Below are 23,412 nucleotides of genomic sequence, written 5' to 3'. Positions count from 1 at the left end.
TTTGCTGCACCAGAGAGCGCAAAGCAGGCGGGAAAAAACGGAGCAACAGCAGGAGGAGGCAATGCATTATTTGCCGCGGATGTGCGCATGCGTTGGTCGGTCTCAAGCCGGGGTGCTCCCCACCACCCCTCTGCGTCAGTGCGCACAAGCACGCACGCACCGAGAGGACGGCATGGGAAAAACAGCAAAAAGGGCGAAGGGGCGGCCAGGAAGGGACGGGGTACTGTATTCACGACGTAGCCACGCCAGCTTCTCGCTGCGTGCGAGTGCTTTAGCGGCCCATGGAGTAGCCCTTCGGTCGCGTGTTCTCGGGCGACGTGAGGAGCTCCTTCGCGTCCTTGACCATCTCTTCCATCCGTTCGATCTGCGCCTCACGCGTCTTCTTTTCCGACCCGGTCGCGGACTCCAGCTTCTCCTTTTGGCGCATGATCTCCTTGTACGTGTAGTCCACAAAGCGCTTCACGTTACCACTGCGCGGCGGCTGGTTCTTCACCTCGCGCATCTTGCGCTCCACCTCAAGACCTTCGCGGGCGTCCACATCCTTCGATACAATCCACAAGCCGCTAACGGTGACGCAGGCGCCATCGACGGCGTAGCGGAAAAGGCGGTGCGGCGACGACGCAGCTTTGTCGCGAATATCTGTTTTGTGCGCCACCGTCTCGCCACAGAGTGCGATGCAGAGGGAAGACAAGTGAACCTCCTCCTCCGCACCCGTCTTCTTGATCGTCTTGAGAACAAAGAAAGCGGCAACGATCTCTTTGTCTTCCTTTGCATTCTTCAGCCCAGCGTCGAAGGAGCTGACGCACTCGCTGGCCGTCTTGTGTACCTTCGTCTCCAGTCCCAGCAGGCACGGGCCGTACACGGGCGACGAGCCCATCATCATCTTCTCGTACGAGGCGCCAGGTTTGAGGAGGTCGCAGCACTGGTCGGCACAGCGGAGCGACACCATCGTCATCGTGATGTCGAACTTGACAGCCATGTCCTTCTCGTTCTTCTCCAGGCGCTCCACGCACTTGCGCAGAAACTGGCGCGCCACGTCCTGCGTCGCCTCGACCCTGCCCTTACCAGCGCATAGCATGAGTGCCGAGTTGTGACCGTTAAACCAGTTGCCGCGCAGCTCCGAAAGAAGCACCGAGTCAACGTCGTCCTTCGCCGAGGCGAGCGACAGGGCCTCGTCCACCTCGAACGTCTCCTTCTTGCCGCCCTTCTCGAAGACGACGGTGCTGGGGTCCCCGACAGTGATCACATCGGCGCCGGTGGCCTTCTCTACCAGGATGAGCGAGTGCACGTTGTAGTTCGATGGCACCTTTGCGCGCAGCTTGCCGGCGGCCCCGTTACCAGTAGCCGCCGTAGACGGTAACGCACGCGACGCTCCGCGGCTCACCTTGGTATCCGAGTGAGTAGTCGTACCGTTGCTGGCACTGGCTGCGCTGCCGCCCAGCTTGACGTCTGACTTGCGACGGATCGTCAAGGCTGTCACGGTTGAGTTGCCTGTCGCCACCGGCTTTTCGTGCTTGCCACGGCTGTATAGGTGGTTGCCGCCGCGCTTGCCGCTGCGCGGCAGGTCCTTGGCATTCTCGAAGGTGCCGATTTGCGGGCACAGCTCGTCAGTGTCCACGCGAGTTGCCTCGGACACGAAGCCGCCGTAGCCGCTCGAGATGCCGCTGCGCTTCACCTGGCTGCCGTGGCCGCCCATGCTCATGTTGGCGAGGCTGCCCCACTGCGCCGCGATGCCCATCGTGCTCATACCGCCCATGCCGTACATGGAGCCCATCGGGCCTCCCATGCCGTACATGGAGCTCGTTGGCATCATCATGGAGCCGCCCATCATGGAGCCAGGGCCGCCCATGCCGTACATCGAGCCCATTTGGCCCCCTGTCATCGAGCCCATGCAGTTCTCGCCTCCCATGGATCCGTAGAGGGTGGCCCCCTGATCGCCCATGGAGCCGTACGCGCTGCCGCCGCCATTCATGTTCCCGTTCATGCTACCGTAGCCGGCGCCCATGGAGCCGTATGAAGCACCCATGGTGCCGTAGGCAGAGCCAGCCATCTGGCCCGCCCCCATAGAGCCGAAGCCGCCACGCATGGAGCCAAAACCGCTACCCATGGAACCGTAGGAAAGGCCGTTCATGCTGTTCTGCCGAACCATGCTGGGCGGCTGTGGTGGCGGCGCGGTAGCGGCCGGAGAAGTCGCCTGCGGAACAGCCGGAAGGGGTGCAACGCGCCTCACTCCCGGAGCAGGAGACATGTTCGGCGCACCGGGGGCAATCTGACCGTTGGGCCCCCACATGCCCGGCGGCGCCGCGGGCTGATTAGGGTGCCCGGCCGGCGCAGGGCCCGACGCAACGCCAGGCTGCTTTTGAGGTGCGCCAGCCGGAGGCGCCGGGGATACAGCGGGGGGCCCGCCGGTGAGTGGGGCGGCAGCCGGGGGGGCGCCAGTGGGGTTGGGGCGCTGCAGGGTCGCGGCGGGCTTCTGGGCGGCAGCACTGGGTGCGGTTGATTGGCCATTGGCAGCAGGCGTACCGCCGGCGCCGTAAGTCTCAGCTCCGGGCGTGGTGGCGGCAGCATTGTTCGCCTTCGGCCGCGAAAAGCTGCTCTGCTTCTGCAGAATGGAGCCCGACGGCGGAGGGGGGACAATGGCGCTCATGACCGCGACAAGAGAGGCAAAGGTGAGTAGGCAACGTGTTAGCGAGAAAACGTGCTGCAATGTGCGCGTGTGTGGAGAGGAGAGCGACGGGGGCAGGGTGCGAGAGAGACAGAGAGATGCAACCGAGCACAAATGAGTGGAGAGAACAATGTGGAAAGTGGCGAAGCCTACATAGCGCCAAAGCGCACAAAAAAAAAATGAAAGTGGAGGCGAGGCGAGAGAGGGAGAGAGAAAGCGGGAGAATGAAGCACACCGAGGATATACATACATATACATATATATATGTATATATATACACATATATATATATATATATGTATGTATATATATATATATATGAGAGAGAAGAAAGGGCACAGCTGCACCAATTACGTGCGCGTTTGGGCGGGGAGGGGGCGCGGAAAAGAAGGCGATGGCGAACGTGAGAGAACGAGAAGGCACGAACACGGAGAAAAGCCGGATTCACCTGCGGAGCAAAGACGAAAGGAGACGCCGAAAGTAGAAGCGGCTACAGAGAGAAGGGTAGAGGTTCTATCGGCTTCGCTGTCTCGCTTCGCCCTGCCCCTCCCCGCCCCCTTCTTCTACACCTCCTACCTGGCCCCTCCCGGCATAGAGGCGACAAACAAGGGTCATACGAAAGCGCCAGCGAAGCCCAGTCCGTAGACGCGGGGAAAACGAGCTCCCTTTTCTCTGTTGACGCACGCACAATACACCGCTCAAACATACACAGACGCATGGATAGACCGGCGCGCCTCGTCTCATTCGGCCCGTTTGTCCGCTTGAACTCGCCATAATGTCGGATCAGAGCACCATTTCGAAGACGGAGTGAAGAGGAAGGGGAAGTGGCTAAGGAGATGCGAATGAAGAGGGCACAAAAAATACCGCCGGCAGGCCCATGCATGCGACACAGTTGGTTTGCCCACAATACGCGCGTGGGTGGGACTAGCGATGGTGACGTCTTTCGTTTTGTGTGTTTTCTCTCTTTTTTCGCACCAAAGTTGTCGAAGGAGGCCTGGGTAAAGCGAACACAAAGCTGGATCCACACCGACACAGACACAGACACAGACACACACACCCACACACACGCTCCTATGCTGACGCAAGGAAAGCCAACAACGCAATGAAGAAAAAAATGCACACAGAGAGAGAGAAATGTGAGAAAACAGAACAACAACAAAGAAGAGGACAAGCAAGCACTTTCACACCTGCAAGGATGGTGCTTTATGCGCAGATACACACATTAGCATCTGCCTTCTCTCTCCAATGTTTGACATGAATGACTTTGAGTTAAAGCACGCGCCAGACGAACGTGGGACCCGCAGCGTCCGAGGAGGAGGAATTCAAGGAGATGGGCAGATGAAAAATGATGGAAACTTTCTACCCCACGTGTCACCAACGTGCTTGTGCGACGGTATGCTCGGGCGCCAAGCTGGATAAGTCCGCTGCAACCCCTTTCCCGAGAAACAGGAGTCGACACGGGTGGAGGTTGGAGCGGAAACTGCTCGAGACACTTTTCATTCGCCACGAAGGAAGAAAAAGTGGACGATATACATGATGTTTGCCTGCTTAGCCTGTACATGGCCACTTACGGCACGGATAACAAGTCACTCTCACCCCCTGCCGCATATCTGATCTCGCTTAGTCCGGTCTTAGGAGGTGGCTGTGAGGAAATCTGACTCAGAGGTTAGCAAAGCACGTGCACTGATGGCTGAATGACAGATGAGTAACAGTCACGTGCGATCAACGTGTTTTACGCGTGTACTGCGCACAAACGATGAGTCCCGCAAGCCTAGCGCGACGCCTCAGATGAAGAAAGGCAAACCGACGAGTGCCTCCAAGGTTTAGGAGCCGCTCGCCTAAAAGAAAAAGTCGACAATAACGAGAGTTCCCCTTCGTTTCCGAGAGAAGAAACGCAAAAAAAAAAACAGTAAGAGAGGACAAGCGGTGAACCAAAAAGGGAAAAAGGAAACGCAAGAGCATGTATATGAAAGCCAATCACCTTTAGGACACCCCCACTCCCACCCCAAAAAAAGGGGGTGTGACGGTGTGGAACAATGATGAGGTGCCCTGTACTTGCGCACGGGTTTGAACAGAAGAGAACACTGAAAAAAAAAAGAAGAGCGACAAAACAAGTGCAACGCCATTCAGATTCCATCGTACATTTCGAAAAAAAAAATGGGCCCAGTGGGTGTGCACACAAGTACACATCAAAGCACATAGAGAACGAATAGCCAGACAGGGTACGACGCATTTGAGGCCCACCACCGACAGAGGCAGGCGGCTGGGAAGGGAGTGAAATGCACACGCATAAACACATCGAAAAAGAAAACAGGATCCACCAACATCAGTTGACGCGTACACGCAAACACATAAAGAGCGAAAGAAAAGCAGCTTCGCGCACATAACGGGGAATGCACATTGATTCTACTATAGCACCTCTTTCCGCCTCCCTCATCCCCCCATCTCATCTCATCCTCCATCGCCCTTGTGTCTTGTCGTTCTTGGGCCCTCTCTTTCTGACACATGCGCGCAGGCTCGGGCAACTCGCGCTTCTGCGGTGCTTATGTGCACCTTCGCTGCTCTTCTTGTGTGAGTGAGTCAAAGTGGAGGTGCGAGCTGATGGCAGTACTCGATCTTCACATTGCGAGGGAGGACGGAAGACCGAGGGAAAGAAATGCTGGACGGGAGGGGGGGCATTGAATGGGAGAATATCGCCTCATGAGAAAAGAGAGGGTGAGTGCTGCCAGAGAGAGGGAAGAGGAAGGACCACTGAACAAAAAAAGAGCGAAAAAGGAAAGAGACAGCCTACGCATGCATCAATGCACATCCAGCCACACGCCCACAGCACGAGGGAAGGGGTTCCGTTTCTACCCAGCAAAACGAATGTAGCCAAGCCTAATCGCAAAAAAAAGGGCAGAAAAGGAGAGGAGCGACAATGTTGTCAGAGGGCCAAGACAGCAAAGAATAAAGCAGAGCAAAAACAGAAACGAATGCCCGAGGAGGGCGGGTGCGAGTGGGATCATGTGCACAAACAGAGAGAAAGAGATGAACAGACACGCAGAAAATAGAAATATGGCAGAAAGCAGAAAAAAAAGAAAGCGAAAAACAACAGTGAACTCTTTCGGCGCGCGCACACACACACAGACGTACAAGGGTAAAAAAAAAACAGAGAGAGAGAGAGAGAACAACGCCGGAACACGAAAACACCAAACGAATGACAGACACGGCACCCCGAGCACATGGGAGAGAGGTGGAAGGCGAAGCCCGAAGACAACCACTAGCGCTGCAGAGAGGAAGCGGTGGCAAGCAAAAAAGAAAAATAGCGTGTGCATCGCCGGCGGTGTGACCCCGGTTAGCGCTTGTAGACTGCCGGCGCACTACCACCTGGCGATTTCAGCATGTTCTGCGCGTCTTTGAGCATCGTCCCGATGCGGCCGACCTGTGACAGCAGCTGTGGGTTCGGTGCCCCACCACTGGCTTCGATTTTGCGCTGCATCGCCGCCACCGCCAGTTCCGTTTGGGTGATGAAGCGATTCAGGCTGCAGCTGCGGAGGGGACCGTTATGCACACGCATCATCTTCGCGGCCAGCTCAAGCACTGGCTGCGCCATCTCGCCAGACTTGCCGCGGATGCCAGCCACGTAGATGCTGTTGCACGGGCCACCAATGGCAGTGCCGAGCAGCGACGCGCTGCTGCGCGTCAAGAGGACCTTTTCGTACTCCTCGACGCTTTCCCCCGCGATGGCAACGAGGAAGGACGGCACACAGACATCGCCGTCCGACTGTACGATCCGCAGAATGACGGCAATGTAGCCCACGCCACCTTTTTCGCGCACCTCATTGCGCACCTCTCGCACAATCGGCTCCACCTGCGCCTCCGTGACGGGCACGATATTCGCACCGTACGGCACGTTGCCAAAGAGGGGCGAGGAGGCGAGGTGGAGATCATAGTAGGGAGAGTTATCGGCCAGCATGTCCTTCACCTTGTTGTCTTTCGACACAGTCACCGACCAGAATGCCTCGCTGTCTTTCGGTAGGCCGCGCATAATCACAGTGATAGTCTTGACCGCCATCGAGATGCCCACCGTGCTGCCTCCGACGTCGCTCGTCAGCATGGCGGCATTGTAGCCGTCGAGCACGATCTTGTGCATCTCATCGATCATGGCGGACCGGATCGACCCGCCCTTCACCTGTACCACCTCTGTCGGGGTGTAGCGCTGTCCATTGATGATCAGATCCTTGTCCGTCACGTCCATCGGTGTCTTGTTGGCCGCGCCGCTGGCATCGTCGTCACCGTCCATGATAACCGCAGAAACCCGGATTGGCGCCGAAGTCTTCACGCCCATATCTTTCTGTGGCTTCTTGTGCGCTGAGGCAGTTGCATCGGTCGCATCTTCCGGTTTGCCACCGCTCATGCGTGGTGCCGGGCTGACGCGCTTGTCGCCCAAGTAGTATGCCGGCATGCTCTCCCCACGGCACTTGAGAAAGTTTTCGTAGTCGTCGTGCATGATCTGCAGCCGCTTTAAGACCGCCGTGAGTCGGTCACGCTCCTCCCCTTGGGCCCTCTCCAGCTTCAGCCTATTCGCCTCGAGGCCCTTCTTGGCGTAATCGATGAAGGCCATTACACTGCCATCACGGCTCGTGTGGTTCGGCTGCTTAGTCAGAGCATGCATGTCGGTCAGGCTGCTCTTGGCCGCCTCATCGGACTCGTGGTCATTGCCGACGCACACGAGCAGCGACGTCACGCACGGGCCGCCAATCGCGTAGGACAGGAGAGAGCGCGAGTAATCCGGGTTCTTCGACATCGCGCCGCAAACGCCGGCCGCCGACGGCCCGGAGGCGGCCATGAAGGATGCCACGACCACATCGTCGTTCGTCTGCAGTTGCTTCAGCACCGCCGTCATGACAATCATAGAGTCAGGCTCCGTGAGGTGGGCCGGAGCGGCTTGCAGCGCCTGCTCCAGTGCCGGCTTCACGTCTAACGCCTGCCGCAGTGTCCTGCAGGTCGTGTCGACAAGGACCGGACCAAAGAGCGGCGACGACGCGGTGCCGAGGGGCTTGGGCCCCGCCGACGCCGCACCGTTCGCCATGAGATCGCAGAGCACCTGGCGCTTGTGCACAACGGACATGAAGAGCTCAATGCACGTGTCTTTCGCCTGCGCCGGTGGCGACTCAAACGCCTTTGTAAGGATCTCTGCAATGCTCTTCCATGTGTACTGGTTTTTGAGCGGAATCCTCGACTGCGTCTCTGCAGAGAGCAAGGCCACGTTGCGACCCTTACCGAAAACGGCGCGCAGCGTCTTGAGCATATCTGACTCGGGCACTTCGTCCGGGTGGGTTCGGACCACCACCTCATCCGCCCTCACCCGCTCCGCCAGAACTGTCGCCGTGCCGTCGACGCACACGACAAGACGCACCTGCTTCTCCGACTCTAGCGTAGCGGTCGGCGTGGCGTCTGACGCCACGCCGACCGTTTCGGCGGGCTTCTCCACAGCAGGTGCGGCCGGCACATCAGCCTTTCTCGCGGCAGCCTCACCGCTTGGGGGCACCGTCTCCGGCTGGCTCGCGGAAGGGTTGCTACCAAAGAGGTTGTACGCCATCAGCGGCGTCTGCTCAGGACTGGCCAGCAGCTCCTTCGCGTCCTTGAGCATACGGTCAATCTTCGCTGTGGTCTCCGGGGACGCCTTCGTGTTGGCCGCCGCTGCGCGCTCCGTGTAGTCGATAAAGCGCTTTATGTTGCCACTGCGTGTTGGCGTGTTCTTGATTTCGCGCAGGTCCTGGGAGTGGGCGGCGGCGCCGCCGACCAGCTTTTCAGCATCTTTCTCCGGTATCCAGACAATGGCCACGGTGCGGCTGGCGCCGCCAATCGCGTTGGTGAAGATGAGCGCGGGTTCAGCTGTAGCGTGCTTCTCGGCTGCCTTCAGATTCTGCATACCGGCGTCGTTCGCCATGGCGACTAGCATCGACGAGACGTACACGTCCTTCGCTGGCGCAGCGCCGTTCGTGGTGACAGGGCGGATCTGCTTGATCTTGTACATGATGACGACGAGAGACTCTTTCGCAGCCTTCACGGCGGTGCCGATGACAACCTCGGCCGCCTCAGTCGCCGACATGATGTCCTTCTCAGACGCGTTCATCACACACGGGCCGTAGATCGGGTTGGAGCCCATCTCCGCCTTGGCTGGCTTCGCGTTTGCCTCGAGGAGATCGATCATGCTGCCACCCTCGGCGAACGACACGGCTGAGGCCTTCACCTGCGTCACCTGCGCCTTGTCCTCCGCAAACGACTCCATCATGCGCTTGACAACGGCAGTGATAGGTTCAGTGCACGCTGTGTACGGCTGAGAGCCGCAGAGGGCCAGCATGGACACGTTGTGGCCACAGTGCGTCTGCTCCAGGATATCCCTCAGCAAGTCCGACTTCTCTATATTCACCGGGGCCACTGCCACCTCATCCATCTGGTACGTGGTCGTGCCTACCGTCACGGACTTGTCGGGGCGGTTCAGCATCGACTCCTTCTCCACCACGGCGATGACGTGCACGTTGTCGTTCACCTGCTTCGTAAGACGGTGCGAAGACGCCATCGCCGTCGGCACGGCACGGTCGCGGCCCTTCTCCGCATCCTTCGCGCCCGCGTCCTTCTTGTCAGCCCCCGTGCCCTCCACGGCATGCGTCTTGCTCTCCTCCGCACCGACAGTCGCCTCGCCGCGCGCAGTGGCCTTCACACCCGAGTCCTTCGACGTGTCTGCTGCGTCATCCTTTTCCTCCCGCATCTCCTCGTGAAGGGACGAGGACGGCGGTGGGATGCTGATGTCCTGCTTAGGACGCGAGGTGTAGGCTGACGGTGCACGCCAGAGGCTGCCGAAGGTGCCGCCGACGTAGCCGCCGGTGCTGCGGAAGCTCAAGCGGCTGTTGGTGCGGCCGATGCCGTACATGGAGGCCCCGTTGCTGCCCATCCCCATGCTGTTGTAGCAACTCAGACCGTACATGGAGCCCATTGGGTTGCCGCCCATGCCGTACATGGAGCCCATCGGGCCTCCCATGCCGTACATGGAGCCCATCGGGTTGCCGCCCATGCCGTACATGGAGCCCATCGGGCCTCCCATGCCGTACATGGAGCCCATCGGGTTGTCGCCCATGCCGTACATGGAGCCCATCGGAACGCCCATGCCGTACATGGAGCCCATCGGCCCACCCATGCCGTACATCGAGGTCATGCCGTTTTCATCACCGCCCATGGAGCCGTAGTTGCCCGACACACTGCCATTCATGGTGCCGTAGCCGCCCGGGCCCATTGAGCCGTATCCCCCCAGGTAGTTGTGCCTGCCGTCGCCCATGATATAACCACCAGGGACCATGGACCCAAATCCATTGTATTCAATGGTACCCGTCCCGTTGGCACTCATGGGGTGGTAGTCGGTGGGCCCCATCCAGCCATAGCCATCGGCGACCATAGTGTTCTGCGAGTCCGGCGCCGCATTGGCTGTCATCAGAGCCCCGGCAGGAACGGGCGCGCTGCGTGCACCGCTGGCAGGGGACGTGGCGGGGAAGCCGGCTTGTGCAGTCGTGGGAACCGCCGACGATGGCACAGGGGCAGCGCTGGTGCCCGCGCGCTTGGCATCGCTTTGCAAAGCCGCGAAAGGGGCAGCCGGCTTGGACGCTGCAGCAGACACTCTCGCCGACGGCTTCCGCGGCAAGGACGAAGGCACTGCTGCGGCTGCGGTGCTCTGATGCCGCGGGAGCTGTGCACCGCCAGATGCCGAAGACGTGTGGCCGCTGCTCCTCCTGTGTGCAGAGGACACTGACAAAGGTTTTTTGGCTCCCGAGTTGGACGACAACGAGGAGCGGCGGTGGCCGGTCTTCTCCTGTTTCTTCGCACTAGAGGCCATCTCGAGTATCGAGCTGTATCGTGCAAAGAAGCACACACAAGTTTGAGGGACTCAAGACAGGACTCGCACTAGGCTGATGTGGGGTGCAAATACACGACCACTTTGACCGACGAGGACAAGGAGCGCAAGCACGGCACTACGGAAAAACAGCAGAGGAAGAGGAGGTACAGGGGAGGGCACAAGAGTGGAAACAGAAAGACGAGAAAAAAAAAACAAATAACTGAACCTGCCGAATAACAGCACGCAAGAAAGATGGGCGGAAGAGGTGGAAGGTAACTATGAGTCACTGCAGTGGCCACACCGGTAAAAGGGTGGGCGAGGGAGACGGAGGCACAGCGTACGTGCAGACCCTCTCACAGTCACACACGAAACCCCAAGGCTTGTGAGAGAGGAAGAGAGGGAGAGGGGGTGCCTGCGCACGCGAAACAGAGAAGAAAACAAATAAGCGAGGATGGAGATACACACGACAAAAAAAAATCGTTGGAATACGGGAAAGGGCGGGAGAGAGAAGCAGAGAGGCTTGAAAACCCAAATAGGGTGCTGCTATCCGTGCGGCGACTGCTGTATGTGTGATTGTGTGTGTACGTGTGTGTGTGTGTTCGTTTTTTCTTTTGCGTACTCTTACCTACGCCTGCTATGACGGCTGCACTCGCCTGCTTGCTTGAGCAAACACGCAAGCACGGTGAATCGATGGAGACAGAAGCTCGAAAAGAAGAAGCCGAAGAAAAAAGAACAGAACGCGCAGCAACAAGAATTCAAGTGCGTTACTGACCGCGCATACGTCTGTCTGTGCGTGTGAGTGTCGTGTAGTGGTGGTGGTGGCAGCCCAATACAGGTGCGTGTGCGGACGAAGATGAAAGATGGAGGTTTGTGTGTGTGTGTGTGTGTGTGTGTGGGAAGCAGAGAAAGAGAACAGTTCGAAAGACGTAGTCAGGCACACAGATGAGAGAGAGAGGCTACAAAGCACGAGCTCCGCGTGCACTTCAATCGCAACACGGGCAATAAGGCCGCTCCTACGAAAGGGGTCTACCACATGTCCTTCAAGGAGTCGAAAAGGGGAGTGCGGTGATCCATCAAACGTGTGTGCGCGTGCGGGTGCCCCGCCTCCCGTCACCGCCTGCAATTTCATCTCCTGTTGTGTTACTTCAAACTCAGGTACGCAGACGGAGGTTGTGGTGGTCATGGTGGGGAGGCACCGCTCCCGTGCATGGAGACACCAAAGTCAATGGTCTTTTCCCTCTAGCTGGCTGCGTGCCACAAGGCCCAAGCACTCAAACACAAACACGCAGGCAGACAGACACGTTGCTGTGCATTGGCACGACAGAGCGATAGAAAACGAGGGAGAGACTCACATTCACATTCACACAAACACACACACACACACAGGCCCACGGCAAGGCACCTTTAGACACACAAAAAAGGGCAAACAAAAGCATTCATGCACATGCACATGAAAATGAGGCTCTGGGAGAATGAGTAGCTGAAACGCACAAAAAAGACCGAAAAAGAGGGCTGAGGGGGGACAGAGACGTGAAGGGAACAGAACAAGATGAAGTTGAAAATCTCCATCGACGCTGTCAGCCCACCACCGTCCGCCGCGCATCTCTCTTCTTTTTACACACACACACACACACATACACACACACACAAGAAAGAGAGAAGAAAAAAACAGAACAAGAGGTAATGCACAATGATGTGCCGTGTAGAAAGAAAACAAACAGAATCCAGAAAAACAAACAAAACAGCGACTTTGACACAAAATAATAGCAGCAAGGCTCCTCTCGGTGAGAAGGAAGAGGCTGCGAGGTGGGGGAAAAAAGAAGCCTGAGAAGAGGAGCCCGTATAGGGACTTCCCAAAGGTTCTTCCTCACCCGCCACCATCAAAACCACCAAAACACGACTGCCAAGAACACATGCAAAACAGCCCTTCTCCCCCGACAAAAACAAAGAATATGCCGAACACACGAAAAAAAAAGGCATACAAAAAAAAAAGATACAACACGAAAGATAAAACGCCAAAGAGAAGCCAAGACCGACACACGCACAAGCAGATGTAGAAGAGAGACGTACCACCTCCTTTGAGCGAGAGAGGGGGGAGGAGCAGGGACGGGGAGGGGGTGCGCAAGCAATGCGTCTTCGAGGGGCAGAAACCATTCCCGCGGGTGTTGATTTTGCTTTGTCGTACACTTCTGGATCGCGCTTCATAGCGCCTTTGCCGTTTCACGGGTTCTTCGCGTTCGTTCCGCGCCCGCTTTCGTGCGTCTCGCTACGCGCTGTTGGTGTTCGCCTCATTCAAGCGCAGGTACCCCTCTGGCTAGGCCAGCATCAATCTTCTCTCCCCTCGCTCCTTCGTCGAAGTGACCAGTGCACCCATGCAAACATTTTGGTCGATCCTTTGCAGCGTATAGACGTTCGGCGCCTCTCTGCCTTATCGCCCACTCCCCAACGCCCCCGCACTCCCCTCTATCTGACCAGCCCCCTCGATAGCGCGTGAGAGCTGTGCGCACGCGAAATACGGGAGAACATCAAAGGAAAACGACAAAGAAACGTGGGAGAAAATAGAGACGGGAGAGGGGGCGGGGTCAGCCCCGTTCACCCACAACGGAGACGAAAACGCACACAAAGGTCTGACACGTGACACGTAGACCCACCACGATAGCGGGTGTGGGTATGTCGGCCTACTTCTTCTCGACGCCTGTCAGTCGACTGCTTTGCTCACGCACTGTGCGCCATGGGAAAGGGAGAGGCACAAGAAGAACACGTGGGCAAAAAAACAGCAAGAGAGAGCCAAAGACCTGAGTCACGCAGCAGAGGGGATGGGAAGAAGGGCGGGGTCTTGCAGGGCGGCTGTCGAGGAAAATCAGGACACCACGTAAAAGAGCGCAACACCACGCAGAGCAAGCAGAGTAAGAAGAGAGGGAAGAAAGAAAACGAAAGAGAGACACACACTCACAGAAGAGGTACAGATCCACAACAAACGGCCGCACACACACGCACACACAGAAGAACAACAAAAAAAGCATCCCCAGAAAATATGGAGAACACACACATCGGACATGTAAAAAAAAAAACGAATGGAGAAGAGGAGCCATGGCGGCGCATCTGTCGTGTGTTTGTCATTCGCTCTTTTTCGCGCTTCTATGTTCTTCGCTGTTCACTCTAACCATTAGCGGGCCGGTGCGTGTGCGTGTGCGTGTCTCCTCTATTTTCGTGTCCAACTTTTGCTGTTGTTTCACCCCCTCCGCACCTCACCGCGTGTCAACGCTTGCGTTCCGCTCCCAGATCACTTTGTCCGCAGCTCATGCGTGTTGGGCACACAGGCGCAGAGACGCACATTTGGGCGTCAGATGAAGAACGACAGGAGAGAATAACGGAAGAAAAAAAATACTGCCACATCACAAAAAATATGCGAATGAGAACTCAAAACAAAGACAAGGGGGGGGGGGCGAAATCGCGCAAGCACCTGCCGCAGAAGAACGATAGTTGGACTTGGTAACCACACAATACGGAACAGCAAGGTAACGAAGAGTCGGATAAGAAGTCGTAAGAGTAGTGCAGCAGAGTGAAAGGGGCTTTGGTGGCAAGCGGTGGAAAGAGGAGGTGTGTGTCGACAGGGCTTGTGCGAGGAGGTAAGCGGCAGGCAAGCCCGCTGCTGTGTTTTTTTCTCTGCTGTTATTGTGCACGGGTGTGTCTCGAGGCCCCCAGCGCCGTCTTCTCAAAGCAATCAACGAAGGAAGAAAGAAAAGGAAGACAGAGTCGATAGCAGTACAAGAAATCGAGAATGGCTAAAGTCAAGCACATCACGGAAGCTAACCAAAAGGTGGGAGATGAGGAGAGTGAAGCAAAGGGTGAGGAATCAAGGTGCCGGAGACGCACACGCACACAAAGAGAGATAAAGAGAGAAATGTGCGGGGTGAAGAAAAGACAACCTTTTACCTGCGTCTGTTCACAGAGGTAGAGAGAGGAGCGAAAAAAAAAAACGAACTCAAGTAGCCGGGGAACGGCAGTGGTGGATGTCATTGCTGTGCCTTCACGAATATTTCTTGTGCCCTCGCTGGTCTGAAATCAGAGAGAGACAGAAGAAACAGGAAAAAGACGCAGCTACTGAGTTGAAGGGGATCCGTCCCGCTCTCTGACCGTGTTGTGGATCATGTCGCCAGCATGTTGGGCGTCGCCAGGTAACGGGGAGGAGGAGCTGGCTTCTGTGTTCCATTCTCACGGTACGGCTTGCTTATCTGTTCGATGACGCTTACGAAGATGCAGGGACAACCCTTCCTTAGCCATCATGTATCACCCGGTGGCGGACATGATGGGGGCCGGTCCTGGAGAACTTCAGTTGAACTCACAGACAAGACAGTAAAACCAGTTAGCATCCTCCTCGACATAAGAGCGAGGGAAAGATGGCTACCACGCCTCACACAAGTATATATGCCCGTACGTCAAGGCCAAAAAGCCGCCCGAACAACATCTCAGAGACCGCCCTCCCCTAAAAGAGGGCAAAAGGACTTTCTGCGATGAGCACAAGAGAAAACGAGAAACCAAAATCGTCGAACTTCGCGACTGAGGCGTGTGAGAAAATCACCGAAAAAAAAATATGGAAAGAAGAGAAGGAAACGGATACATATGCATATATATGTGCAACTGACAAAAACGAACAACGCACCAACACTGTGGGCGCCACCCCGCCAAGACGAATATATATAGATATATAGAAATGTATATATAGATACGGGGGAGGGGGGGGGGGTGAAGCCGATCGCAAAACGCGCGGGAGAGGAGAAGCGCAGTGAGATTCGTCACTATGCACCGCTCTCCGGTACACACCGGTACGGCAGCCTCTTTCGCTCTTCCGCTCAACAAGAAACGACGCTTCATCTGGTTCTTTGTTCGCTTTCTCCCTGAACAGGGAGGGGGAGGGCCTCTTCCGGGTCCTGAGCTGGTGTGTGTGTGTGTGTGTGGGCGATCGGCCAGACGCATACACACGCAGGCATGTGCAAGGGTACAACCGCTCCGTCCTTCCCTTGCTTCTTCCGCTGTCCACCGTCTTCTCCTGACCTCTTGTGACAGCACCGCAAATCAATAAAGAATGCATAACAAAGTGAAAGACACGAAAGACGACAAAAAAAAAAACACGAAGAAAAACGGCAACTTTGAATCACAGAGAGGCGCCGCAGAAAGCGTGGAAAGGGGGGGGGAAGGAAGACGGAGGGAGTGGACGGCGAGGGGTGGAGACAGCCATGCGCCTTTCGGCAAACTTGAAGGCGATGCCACACGCCTGCCTGCATACACAGCTGGAGCGGTGTCACAATCCCAACCCCCTCCCCCTTCCCTCACAGACACATACACACACACATATATATATATACCTCACTGTACTAGCCCCGCCTCCCTCGCATGTCCTCTTCTCCCTTCCCCTCCCCTCCCCTACCGAGGCCGCATGATACCGCGGTCATACGAAAAGGAAAACAGAGAGGGGAGAGATAAAACGGTGAACAGCTATCGACCTTTTTGTTGCCGTCGCACAGCATCCCTCATCTGTGTGTGTGTGTGTGTGTGTGTGTGTGTACCAATGCACTAATAAACAAAGCGAGAGAGAAAAAGATGCATGCTCCCACAAAGGGGAACAGTAAGGAGGGAAGTGGACAACAGCAACAATACACGCGAGGAAAAGCAGCATAGCACACAGGTGTGTGCGCATTCGTGTGTGTACGTGCGTGTGCGTGTGTCCACATGCCCGTCGATGCAAGCAGGCCCACCTTTCTGTGTACGTGCATAAGAGAGTGGGCATGTGTGTGTGTGTGTGTGTTCTACCAAGCATATCTAGAAAAGGCAACTATAAACGGGTGCCAAGGGAAAAAGAATACAACACCAGCGCAAACGCAATAATGATAATGATAATAAATAAATACAATAAAACAAAACAAAACGAGAGGGAAAGTGTCAGAGGCACAAGCAAAGTAAGGGAAGAGGGGTCGTAGGGGACGAGGAGACAGACGCACACCGGGGGGGGGGGGGGGGGCGGTGGCACCAGAGACACACATACGCCTAGGTAGGGCAAGATACGCGCGCTCGTAAAAGTCGAACACGCAAACAAATACATGAGCACGCCCCATGAATACGCAAAGCAGGAAACAACAGTGCACATATGCGGTCCGCAAAGACAGTCGGAATGCAGAGAGGAAGACGGAGGGTAGGTCCGGGTATGGGGGTGAGCAGTAGGGTAGCAACCCATGAACAGCAAGAAAGAAAAGGCAGCAGACGAAGGAGTCGGCAATAACGCCCGCCAGCCCAACAAAGTGAACACAGAAAACAAAAACGTGGGCGGAGGAAGAGAGTCCATAGAAAAGTAGCAAGCATAGATCGCACAGCAAGGGAAAGAGAGCAGGATGGGGGTAACAAGGAAAGGGCACAAAGAGAATAACGCATCAGCGGAGAAGAGCGCGAACCCCCCCCCGAACAAAAAAAGAAAACAGAAAGACGATGACGACGACGACGGCGGCGGCGAGAGAGGGAGAGAGAGGGGGGCGGACAGAAAAAAAAAACAGAAAGAAGAGAGCTGAAAACAGAAACGAAAAACAAGTCGGAGAGAGGGGAAGGAGAGAGAGGGTGGGCGAAGACGCAGAGGAAAAGGAAGGCGTGGGTGCGCCGAGGAGGGCGGGGTGGGGTACGAATCAGCCAGGGAAAGTCGATAAACGACCAAGAACGAGAGGAGGTAATACACCGCAAACGATGAGGAAAGGGGAAAACGATTTGTCGGCAAGCAATACGAAAGGAGCAGAAATAAGCGCAAAGAACACCGACACACACAAAAACAAAAACGCAACGGAGCAGAAACGAGGGTCCAAGCGATCGAAAGAGTGAGCTGGGCGATCAGCACAACACCCCCGCCCCCCCCACACACACACACAAACACATACGTACACTGCCATTCACGCAAAGCTGTGAACGAAGGACCGCAACCATGACGCCAAGCCCTCCCATGTGTGTACGTGGGTCCTCGGTGGTGCCAGGCATGCCCTCTTCTCTCTCCATACTCTTTGGGGCGTCTAAAAGCTCCCTTAGTACTAGTTTCTCCACTGAACCTTCATTTTTGTCCTCTGCATGTCTTCCTCAGCTCTTGCTTTCCCTCATTGTTTGTTCAGTAGTCGAAATCTCTCGGTGCACCTTCGTCTGCCTCCGAAAACGAGTCACTGATGTTGCTATAAGAGTGGACATCTTCCCGATTGTATATCTGCGGCACCACCGCCGGCTCCTCGAACACAGCGGGTGACATGTACATGCTCGGCCCGGGCATCGGCTGCTGCACGACGGGTCTCTCCATGCTGCGCGAGCGGCCACCGTTGCCATTCGACCTGTTGCGGATCTCGACTTCGCCCCACTGCTCGCCATTGCGCATGGCTGCTTTGCGCTTGAAGTTGATACCACCATAGCCGGTCGCCGAGCGACCGTCTATGTTGCGACGGTTTGTCACGCGGCGCGGCTTGCCGACGTCCTCTCCGTCCTCGATGTCGCCACGGTAGCTCCGCACAGCTTTCAGCCCGTCCATGCGCCGCTCCTCGTTACGGCACGCCATGTCTCCGTAGTACTGCTTTAACTCCTCGGATTCCTCCTCGTCAAGGCCGCGCACGCTCATGCCGCCGCGAGTACTGATGGCCACCTGGGTGTCGCGCTCGCGGGCTCCGAAGAAGACGCTGCCGTGACGGGCCATGCCCGTGCCACCGCCTTTGCTGCGCGAAGCAACGGAACGGGTGCGTGACACGGTGCTCTGTTTGCGTTCCACGTCAGCCGGGGGGCCCGTGAAGCTTTTCGACGACTTCAGCGCCGTCGAGTGAGCATCGTCCCCACACGGTTGCGTGCAGCCGTGGTATTGGTAAGCCCCACTAGCATTGCCGGTCACGCCACTCATCTGCTGCGGAGGGTATACATCAAGTTGCCCATACGGGTTGTAGCCGCCATGCGCTTGGTACGGCATCGTCTGCTGCTGCTGGTAACTATAGTCTTGCATGTTGCAGCCAAAGCCGCCGACGTAGACCTGATTGCCGCCGTAACCTTGATCGTACCCACCGTAGCTCATGGCTGGAGAGTGAATGTGTGTGTGTGTGTGTGTGCGCGCGTGCTGAGGAGTGAGGAAGACTCCCGCGAAACCGAAAGCAAAACAAGATGTAGAAAGAGGGGAAGGAGGAAAACACGCAGGTCGAACACTGAAAACACGAGGAGAGGAGAGGGGCGGCCCAATAACGATGAAGTAGCGCACACACACACATACACAGACGGGGTCGCGGAAGGGAGAAGGGGGAGAGGAGGGAGCTGGTGCACACACACACAGAGAGGTCGAGTGATATTTACGCAAGCGCGATCGCACCCACGCGCACGTGCGAAGAGGCCTTCAAGGAGAGAGAAGGCAAACCACGCAAGGAAAGGAAGGGAAGCAGAAGTACCAGCACACACAAACCCAGAGTCACACGCGCTCGCTGTACGAAAGCAACACCACAGACGAGCTCTGAAGACACGCAATCAGGAGAGAGACGTAGGAAGTGCGGAGAGGCTAGGGGGCGAGAACGGTGGGGCGTGGAACGAGTGGAATCGGGTGCTTGTGCAGAGGGGGAGGGATACTGGATGGATAGATGGCGTAAATGCTGTATTGCTATCTAGTTAGCAGTGCTTCAACCAATGAAGACGAGGCAAGAAGATGGAGTGGAAAAGAGAGCGTGGCGAGTCACAAAAGAAAACGACAGCTGGAAAGAGCAGGAGAAGCTGTTCGATGGCAAGAGACAAGGAAAGGAAAAGTGAAGGAGAGGCACGAGAGAGATGGAAAGCATCGAAAGAGAGCGAGTAGACTTGCAACTCACACCATCATAGGAGCCCAACAGCATGGCATGATACTCAAGCTGGCCAACAACGGGAGCAGAAGACCAGTGGGCCGATCCCCACAGCATACCGTGGGCCTCAACCTCTAACTGCGATCCGCCTTTGAAGAGCGAGGGAAAAGGGGGAGGGACGCGCGCACACACACATGCATACGGACTTACGTTTGAAAGCTCGCCTCGACGGCGCACACTTGTCTCCCCAACAGTTGACAAGAACCCGGCGGAGCTTCACCGCCCACTCACCACCTCATCATCCTTTTCGCGTCCAGGGATGCAGTCCGCCGTTGCAACAAGAGGTGGAGAGTAGGCGGTGCCCTCTGGTTCATCCTTCTTGGGGGTTCGCTGCAGTCGCCAGCATGCACTGCGGCTTCCTTGTCTTGTTTTAAACGTTTATCGTAGACGTCGTTGCTTGATTTCTATCATCCGAGTGTACCACAATCGCATGCAGAAACAGAGGTAGGAGAGAGAAGGATACACACATGCAAAACAAAAATAGAAAGGCATCCACACGAGAGAGAAACAAGAACAAAAACAAGTGCTGAGATGATGTGGGTGCCCGGGTATGAGTGTGGGCGATGAGTGCGCGCGAGTGAGTGTGGCCGCGTTTACGTCGAGAAGAGAGACAAAGAAACAACTGTATTCTCATCACCGCCATACTCACACGTGGATACTCACACACAGACACACACACACCATTTTCGAAAAGGCCCGTGAACCACGACAACTGAAGAGGAACGAGAACAGACAGAAAGACGCAGACGTAGGTGCCGAAAAAGGAAATGAGGGGAAACCAAGCCCCACTTTTACACATAATAAAGTACAACTCTTCAAAGGCAGAAACGAATACACCATACGTATAAAGGCACCAACTCCCCCCCTCCCGCTCCCCCCCCCCTCTCCTCCCGCCATCAAGGAAAACAACAAAGAAAAAACATGACAAAACACCCAAAACTCATAGGAAAGGCCCGATAGAAAAACGATGCACATGGAAGGCAACGAAACAGAAAGAGAAAGAGAGAGAGAGAGACAGAGCGTGAGTGAGCATTGCCGCGTAGTAAGAAAGAGCAAAGGCGATGGAGATGACCCAAAGGGAGAACTGAGCAAAACATATAATAATGTTTTTTTTTCGTTTAAAAGGCGTACGGGGAGCAAGGGTGGGGGTCGGGGAGGGGGGGGGTGAAGGAGTCCCATGAATACGCAACCCATGCACGCGTTGTGTTTCGCTCACACGTGCACACGCCGCATGCGCACCCGACGACACAGCACCTTCGTGTTCATTGGAGACTCCGAGGACAAAAGAATGTATAAAGAGCACTAAGGGTGATGGGCACATCAAAGAAACGAAGACAAGAACAAAAGAAGAGAAACAGCATACAGCCACACGTCACTACACACACGCACACAGAAGAAGGCAGCAACATGCAGAGACAAGAACGCAAGAGAGACAAGGAGCAGAGACGGCGTTGAGAGAGATGAAAAGGAGAAGGGAAAAGACCCAATCACCCAACAACCGCAGCAACTGCAAAGGCAAACAGAGCACACAGACACACACACAGATCTGCAGACGACTGTGTGCGTGTGCCTGTTGATTTGCTACAGCACGCGCGTATAGGAGGGAGGGGAGGGGGGTGCACAAGTGAAGCACGTGTTTCTCTTGTCACAGGCAGGGCCGGCTCGTAAGAAGGCAGCCAGAAATAAGCCAAAGAGAAAATACACAACAGAGAACATGACGAAGGGGTGAAAAGAAGGGAGCATCAACGAAACAAACGATGACGACACAAAGATGCTGAGACACAAGCCAACAACATGAGCAACAGTGGGGTAGTGAGCAGGATATCACAGACAACAAAAAAAGAGGGAATGAAGAGAAAAGAAAAACGAAAAGGCATAAGAAAATCTACTGTGGCACATGAGACGCAAACAAAGGTAAACGAACCAGCAACGCAGTCCACGCAATTGGTGAGAGAGAGAGGACAAAGCCAGACGAGCATTGGGAATAGCTAAGGACGGGGCGACGTGCCGAGGACGAGGGCGAGCGTTAAAAAAAAAAATGCACCAGCCTATGCACACATTCGCACACCGGCACATGTGCCTGAGACAATCAAGCAATGAAAGCGTACACTTGAGGGTTAAAAACAAGGTCGGCATCACCGAACAGCATCAGCAGCTCCCATCGACCACACTTCAGATAATACAAAAAAATTTAAGAAAAAGAAACCTTTGGAAAAGAATACGCACAAATGAAATCAGAGCAGGACGGCACGCCAACACCATGAGTGCTCCTCCTGCGCCTTCTGTACTGAGAACCAAAAGGTAAGGCAGGAGAAGAGACACCCCGCTCTCGCCTGTATGTTTCCTTCCCTGTAGCATGCACGTCTTTTGCTTCAGTCCTCTCTTTCACTTTCTCTTTTCGTGTGCTTCTTTGCAGGCGCACCTGTCTCGTGCGTTGGATCCGCACCGAATGCCTTCCCTTCCCTTCCCTCAGGTTTATTGTCGCCATCCGCTCTGGATCTGAAACCGTACAAGAAGGAAGCAAGGGAGAGGCAGAAATGTCCGGAGAGGCAGCAACGAGAAACAGCCAGAGTCCCTCACATGGAGCAACTGGGAGGCCTGAAAAAAAAGAACGCTTCCATCCTCCAGCGGAGGGGGGTCGTACAGATACACGCCAACAACAAGGCACGCACACACAGACACAACGAAACAATGAACTACCCCTCCTTCCATCTCCTACTTCCTTCCCTCCTCCCGCCTCACTCCGAGCAACTGGCAGCGGAGGTGCAAAAAGTCCAGCGAGAATGAGAGAAGAGGAGGAGAGGGTGGCAACAAGAAAAACAAAACAAAAAAATGCGTACAGAGGAAGAGACCAAAGAGGCACAAAACATGACGCACACACGGAACAACAAAACAAAACAAAACGGTATTCACATGCATATGTGTGTGTTCGCGCAGGCATTGCAACATGCACGAAAGAAACATCAGCGAGAAATGAGTCATCATCACCCACAACGACGCTTTGAACGCCTCACCTGTCATAGGATGGCAGGGGACAGAGAGAGCTAATATACAAAGCAGAAGTATAACAAAAAAAAAACGATGAGGACGCTCCCCCCTCACTCGTGCATCCGCACACGCACGTTTTACTCCTCGCCGTCTTTGCAGACGCCTTTGTGCCGGCCTCACTGCCCTCTTTACCCAGGGCTCAACTGAGAGAAAACGCGTCAAAGAGAAAACGGAATAGGGGGAGACAGGCACTGTTGCACCACGCACGTATGTTCGCACGTATCCTTGGATAGAATGGGTTCGAGGACGGAGAGAGAGAGTCAGAAGGTTGCGTGCACGCGCATACAGACGTGCTCCCCCCGCCATCCGCCCCCCCCCCAAAAAAAAGCGAGTCTATTCAAGCGCGCCCAAGAGGAGAATGGGGACAGCAACAGTGAAGATATCCTCAAGCACACAAGCACAGGCACGAGAGAAAGAAGAGTGATACGGAGGCAAAGCAAGTGATGGCGTCGAACACTTGGGTAGAAAAACGTACGCACACGAACAACAAGAGCACTTGTGTGTGCGTGTGTGCGGATGTGCATGTTTGAGAGCATGAAGCATTATGAAGCTGCAGAGGGAAGCAACGAGAGAAAAATAAAAGATGCACCAGGGCAAACCAACAAAGCGACACACAAAACGGAAAACGGGGTGCAAAGGTACGAGGAGGAGAAGATGGGCAGTAAGATGTCTGTGTCTGTGTCTGTGTCTGTGTGTGTGTGTGTGTGTGTGTAGGAGCGGCAGCGTCGAAGGAAACATGAAACACAACGAAAACGTGCAAACGCACGAGCAAAGAAAGAGAACAAGATGGGGGTGCACCAGGGTCCAAGAGGTGATGGGTGTGGGGTAATGGTGCGAAGTCTGAAGCGTTGACAGCGCACACAATCGCAGCAACAACGGAAGCACCAGACAGACGTTATCGAAAGCCGATCTATAACGAAATATGCGCGCACATTCAAAAAGAGACAAAT

At 55.5% G+C, this 23,412-nt stretch overlaps 3 protein-coding genes across 3 annotated transcripts; all 3 read right to left on the bottom strand.

The window, feature by feature from the left end:
- Positions 1–271: 271 nt before the first annotated feature.
- LMJF_33_2940 (conserved hypothetical protein) lies at positions 272–2,248 on the bottom strand (the record flags this gene model as incomplete). The annotated part of the gene is made up of 1 exon (XM_001686005.1): positions 272–2,248. The coding sequence occupies one exon, from the start codon at positions 2,246–2,248 to the stop codon at positions 272–274; it is 1,977 nt and encodes a 658-aa protein (XP_001686057.1).
- Positions 2,249–5,999: 3,751 nt separating this feature from the next.
- On the bottom strand, positions 6,000–10,136 carry LMJF_33_2930 (conserved hypothetical protein; the record flags this gene model as incomplete). The annotated part of the gene is made up of 1 exon (XM_001686004.1): positions 6,000–10,136. The coding sequence occupies one exon, from the start codon at positions 10,134–10,136 to the stop codon at positions 6,000–6,002; it is 4,137 nt and encodes a 1,378-aa protein (XP_001686056.1).
- Positions 10,137–17,673: 7,537 nt separating this feature from the next.
- LMJF_33_2920 (conserved hypothetical protein) lies at positions 17,674–18,609 on the bottom strand (the record flags this gene model as incomplete). The annotated part of the gene is made up of 1 exon (XM_001686003.1): positions 17,674–18,609. The coding sequence occupies one exon, from the start codon at positions 18,607–18,609 to the stop codon at positions 17,674–17,676; it is 936 nt and encodes a 311-aa protein (XP_001686055.1).
- Positions 18,610–23,412: the final 4,803 nt, after the last annotated feature.

This window comes from Leishmania major, chromosome 33, assembly GCF_000002725.2.
Source record: "Leishmania major strain Friedlin complete genome, chromosome 33".
Taxonomy (NCBI): domain Eukaryota; phylum Euglenozoa; class Kinetoplastea; order Trypanosomatida; family Trypanosomatidae; genus Leishmania; species Leishmania major.
The sequence above is the reverse complement of the archived record's forward strand: the minus strand, read 5'-3'. Positions and strand labels throughout refer to the sequence as shown.